The 4,984-nt window shown below is 52.1% G+C and overlaps 1 protein-coding gene across 1 annotated transcript; it reads left to right on the forward strand.

The window, feature by feature from the left end:
• On the forward strand, nucleotides 1-4,759 carry LOC124675731 (beta-fructofuranosidase, insoluble isoenzyme 7-like). Its single transcript, XM_047211807.1, has 5 exons — nucleotides 1-242; nucleotides 384-392; nucleotides 2,688-3,960; nucleotides 4,060-4,153; nucleotides 4,236-4,759. The coding sequence occupies exons 1-5, from the start codon at nucleotides 74-76 to the stop codon at nucleotides 4,470-4,472; spliced, it is 1,782 nt and encodes a 593-aa protein (XP_047067763.1). The 5' UTR covers nucleotides 1-73; the 3' UTR covers nucleotides 4,473-4,759.
• The last annotated feature ends 225 nt before the right edge of the window (nucleotides 4,760-4,984 follow it).

Raw genomic sequence — 4,984 nt, forward strand, 5'->3', positions numbered from 1 at the left:
CCCAGCCGAGTGCCTGTCCACTTGGCCCTCGTACCTCCCACCCGCTCTCCGTTGCCAACTTGGCTGGTTCGCCATGGCGGGTCTCCGACTCGCCGCGTGCGCCGTGCTCCTCTGCCTCCTCATCTCGCCGTCCGCCGCCCTCCGATGGCTCGCCGACCCCGCGCCGGCGACGACCGCCGCCGCCGGCCACGACAGCTTCCGGACCGCCTACCACTTCCAGCCGGCCGAGAACTGGCAGAACGGTAGGATTTCTTCACGCTTTCTTGGATTCTCTCTGCGTATTATCCATCCATTCCGCTGGCTAACCTGGATCTTCTCCTCTGTCTGTGTCCGTCGATCGCGGCTGGATTCATGGCGGCCCTCCTCATGTTGCTGCGGATCAGATCCAAATGGTACGCGCACGCGCTTCTCTCTGATCCTTCCTTGCTAAATTAGGCGCGAGTTATAGCTGCAATTCCGGACACACGTGCTTAGACTTTTCGATTTCCCGTGAATTTTCTTCGATTATCCCGGAATTATGGGACGTCGCCATCGGTGAACACAGGACACGCTTATGTTTATCCGTGGATAGATTTACTTCCTTCCTATTGCGGACGGCAATTATCCATAGATAGATGGTGGGGAAAGGCGGGGGCGGTCCTGAACGGGCAGGCAGATCCTTGTGTGGCCCGCAGCGCATGGACGGTTTTGTTGGCGCGCAGGCGCAGCCAAGTGTTGCTCCCTCCCTCCGCCAGTAGGACCCTGTAGTAGTATGCGTCGGACGTCCGTGTCGTGTGCGCTGATGTGGCTACACGTTGCTTGACGTGACCTCCTCGCCTCACGCCTCCATGGCTCCATCGAGTCCACGACTTTTCTTGTTTACAAGTTTACACAAGTAACACCAGCTTATTAGACAAGTTGTATTGTATCCTTCTCCTCTACAAGACGGAAGTTAGACTTTGGATACGCCGACAAAAAACAGGGCTAACCAATTTGGTTGGCAAGTAACACGAAATCTACACGCATCGCATGCCTGCAACAGGGGTGATGTCAGCGCGCGGCCACGTAGGATTTTTTGCTTACTTGGCATCATGGCTTTTTTCTGAGATTTTGTGGGAAACCGGTTTTTCCGGACACCCACCGGCCGGTGTCAAGACATACTGACCGTTATTTACCGGTATTTGATAGTTTCTCGAAATTTAAATGGTTTTGATTAATTTTGGACTAGTTTTAAAAGAAATTTGAACAATTTCAGACGATATTTTTTGTGAGGATCAGGGAAAAAAAGTTATCTCCAAACAGCTTATTTCCCTACCAAAACCGTTTTTACAAGAGTAGTAAGAAGAGACTGTCTTCTATGTTATACAATATATAATCCCTTAGCAAATATTTTTATTACTAAAAAAGTTAATTAGCTTCCATTAATTCTTATGGATGACAATACTCCTAGATAATAATATTAGGTACTACACAACTTTTATCTATTGCCTTCTCTAAATAACGGGAGGGCTAAGAAAAGCCATGCCTTCTCCACCATTGCACGAGTAGTAATAGTTGTAAAACTCTTTTCTCCAAACATGTGTTGGATCTTTCTTAGTTTCCATCTCCTGGTCGGTTGATTAAAGCTATACTCCTCGTCCCTAAGCTGTCCGCAAGTTAGACTTTGGTTACGCAGACAAGAACATATTAACCAATTTGATTGGCAAGTCACACCAAGTTCACACGCATCGCATGCCTAACCTACCATAAGCTGTTAGTAGAAAATCTGTACAACTCTCTCCTCCAAACAGGTGTTGCGTTTTTCTTAGTTTCCCGGCCGTCTGAAATTCTAGTTGGAATGAACTTTCGGATGTCGCCATCGGTGAACACTGGATTTTAGATTTTACGGTTAGGCTTATCCATCGGTAGAGGGTGGGGAAAGCGAGAGGAAATCCTCGAGAGGCCGATGCTTGCGTTGTGTGGCCCGCAGCGACACGGCGGTCCGGTTGGCGCCTTGCATCCAAGCGTTGCTTGCTTGCTCTTGTTTCTGCGTCCAAGTGTGGCTTTGCTTCTTGTCTTTGCGTCCAAGTGTTGCTTCCAAGTGATCCATTTGGTCGCTACCGTGGGCAAAGTGGCAACGTATCTAGTTTAAAAGTTTGCTCAGAAAGGACAGCTGAATTGTCTTTGCGTCCAAGTGTTGCTGCCAATGTTCACTTGGTCGCTACCGTCCGCAAAGTGGCAACGTATCTAGTACTAGTTCAAAGAAAAGCTGGCTTACAAAGGACAGCTAAATTGTTTCTAGTGTCTCCTGGTCGGTTGATTAAAGTTTGATGTACTTACTTTTCTTCCCCGAGACGGAAGGAAGATATGCTTTGGTTTTCAGCCACATAGAAACGACTTGTCGTCATTAAGTCAGACAAAAAACCTTAGTACTCTCTAATGTACATTTGATTGATAGAGTCATGTTTTGCACCAGACTAGTACTGTACTTGAACTTTACACGTTCTGACCGCTCTGTTCAAAGTTATGTTGTCATCTCTCTTAGTGATCAAACGGGTTGTAGTTGTACCAAGTTTTACCCGGCCATGGAAGATTGCTGATTTTCCTTTCTGCTTAATAAATAGTTAGAGAACACTGAAGCCGCTTGCAAAACAGAGCACTGAAACTGCAGAAAAACAGAGCACTGGGAACTCAACTGACAGTCATTTTTTTTTCCTTTGAATGTACAGGGCCGATGTATTACAAGGGTGTCTACCACTTCTTCTACCAGCACAACCCGTACCTGGCCACCTGGGGCAACGGCAACCTCTCCTGGGGCCACTCCGTCTCCGTCGACCTCATAAACTGGTCCGCCCTCGAGAACGCCATGGACCCGGACTCCTCCTTCGACATCAACGGCTGCTGGTCCGGCTCCGCCACCTTCCTCGCCGATGGCACCCCGGTCTTCCTTTACACCGGCATCGACGCCAACAACAACCAAGTCCAGAACGTGGCCTACCCCAAGAACGCCTCCGACCCGCTCCTCCGCGAGTGGGTGAAGCCCAGCTACAACCCCGTCATCGCACTCCCCGACGACGTCGTACACGACAACTTCCGAGACCCCTCCACGGCGTGGATTGGCCGCGACGGCCTGTGGCGCGTCGCCGTCTCCGCGGGGCTCAAGGATGGCACGGGGTCCACGCTGGTGTACCGCAGCAAGGACTTCCGGCACTGGGAGCGCAACGCCGAGCCGCTCTACTCCTCGGGCGACGCCGGCATGGTGGAGTGCCCGGACCTTTTCCCCGTGGCGGGGCCCGGCGACCAGAACGGGCTCGACTACACCCCGTCCAACGGCGCGGCGGCGAATTACGTGCTGAAGCAGAGCGTGATGGTCACGCTTAGCGACTACTACGTGTTGGGGCGGTACGACGACGCCGCCGACACCTTCTCGCCGGTGGGGGCGGACAATGACTGCCGGACATGGCACCGTTTCGACTACGGCCACGTCTACGCGTCCAAGTCCTTCTATGACGCTGGCAAGAACCGGCGCGTGCTCTGGAGCTGGGCCAACGAGTCCGACCCCGAGGCCGACTACCTCGCCAGGGGCTGGGCCGGCGTGCAGACCGTCCCGAGGAGGATCTGGCTCTCCGACGACGGGAAGCAGCTGCTGCAGTGGCCGATCGAGGAGATCGAGACGCTGAGGAAGACGCGGGTCGGGTTGCTTGGAGCAGAGATGAACGCCGGTGGCATGAACGAGATCATCGGCGTCGCCGGCATGCAGGCGGATGTGGAGGTGGTCTTCGAGGTCCCATCCCTAGAGGGCGCCGAAAACCTCGACCCCAACCAGCTGCTTGACCCGCAGATGCTGTGCGGTGAGAAGGGCGCGTCGGTGCTCGGCGGCGTCGGCCCGTTCGGGCTGATCGTCCTGGCGTCCGGCGACCTGCAGGAGCACACCTCCGTCTTCTTCAGAGTGTTCAGGCACGATGGCAAGTACAAGGTTCTCATGTGCACTGACCTCAGAAGGTACAGCAAAAACAGAGCATCCTCGGTTCTGAACCTAAGCGTTTGCAGTGACAGCAAAATCATGATACTAACAATCTTCCTGTAAATTAACTTGTGCAGATCGTCCATGAGAGCCGACGTGTACAAGCCGCCGTATGGAGGGTTCGTGGACATTGACATCGAGAAGGAGAGGAGCATATCGCTCAGGACACTGGTAAGCACCTCGTCACAAACGCACAATAGATTCAGACACTTGAGAAAATCGAGTGCCAACGTGTGTTCTATCCTTGCAACAGGTTGACCACTCGGTGGTGGAGAGCTATGGCGGCGGCGGCCGGACAGTGATCACGGCGCGGGCATACCCGGAGCACGTGGCCACGGCCAACAGCCGCCTCTTCATGTTCAACAACGGCACCGGCGCCGTCAAGGTGTCCAAGCTCGACGCGTGGGAGCTGGCGCCGGCCAAAGTGAACCTCCCGGGCGACGGGCTCATCACCGCTGCCTCCTCGATGCACCTACGGGAAGCGTATTAGGAGGAAATTGTGATTAGTAGTTCGTTCGGTTCGGTGGATGGCCAATTACGCGGCCGATTGGATTTCCGTGGCCAAATTATGGTCTTTTGGGGGTGTATTTGGGGAATTTCTTTAGTTGTGTATGTCAGGATAGTAAGTATCTGTCAGGATAGTGTGTAAGTAGTATAAGAAAGCCCATAAGAAAGAAGAGTACTCCAAGAGTGTTTGCTGATTAACACATGTCAGCCAACAGTCTGCGTCATGTTTATTTTTGTACAAAAGAAATAGAGAAAGTACATATGTTCTACGTTTCCATGCTCATCTCCTATTTACATATCTTCATCGTCTTTTCTTTTAGTAAACACTACAACACGCACACGCTCGCCTCACAAACATGCAGGTACACTCACTCCTATCTTCACCGGCTTCCCCCTCCTCTCTCACGTTGCAGCTTACAAAGGTACAAGAGGATCTTTATTGGACATATATGCTCGGATAAACACTTAGTTCTAAGTTGACTGAGAAACAATCAC

This window comes from Lolium rigidum, chromosome 7, assembly GCF_022539505.1.
Source record: "Lolium rigidum isolate FL_2022 chromosome 7, APGP_CSIRO_Lrig_0.1, whole genome shotgun sequence".
Lineage (NCBI taxonomy): Eukaryota > Viridiplantae > Streptophyta > Magnoliopsida > Poales > Poaceae > Lolium > Lolium rigidum.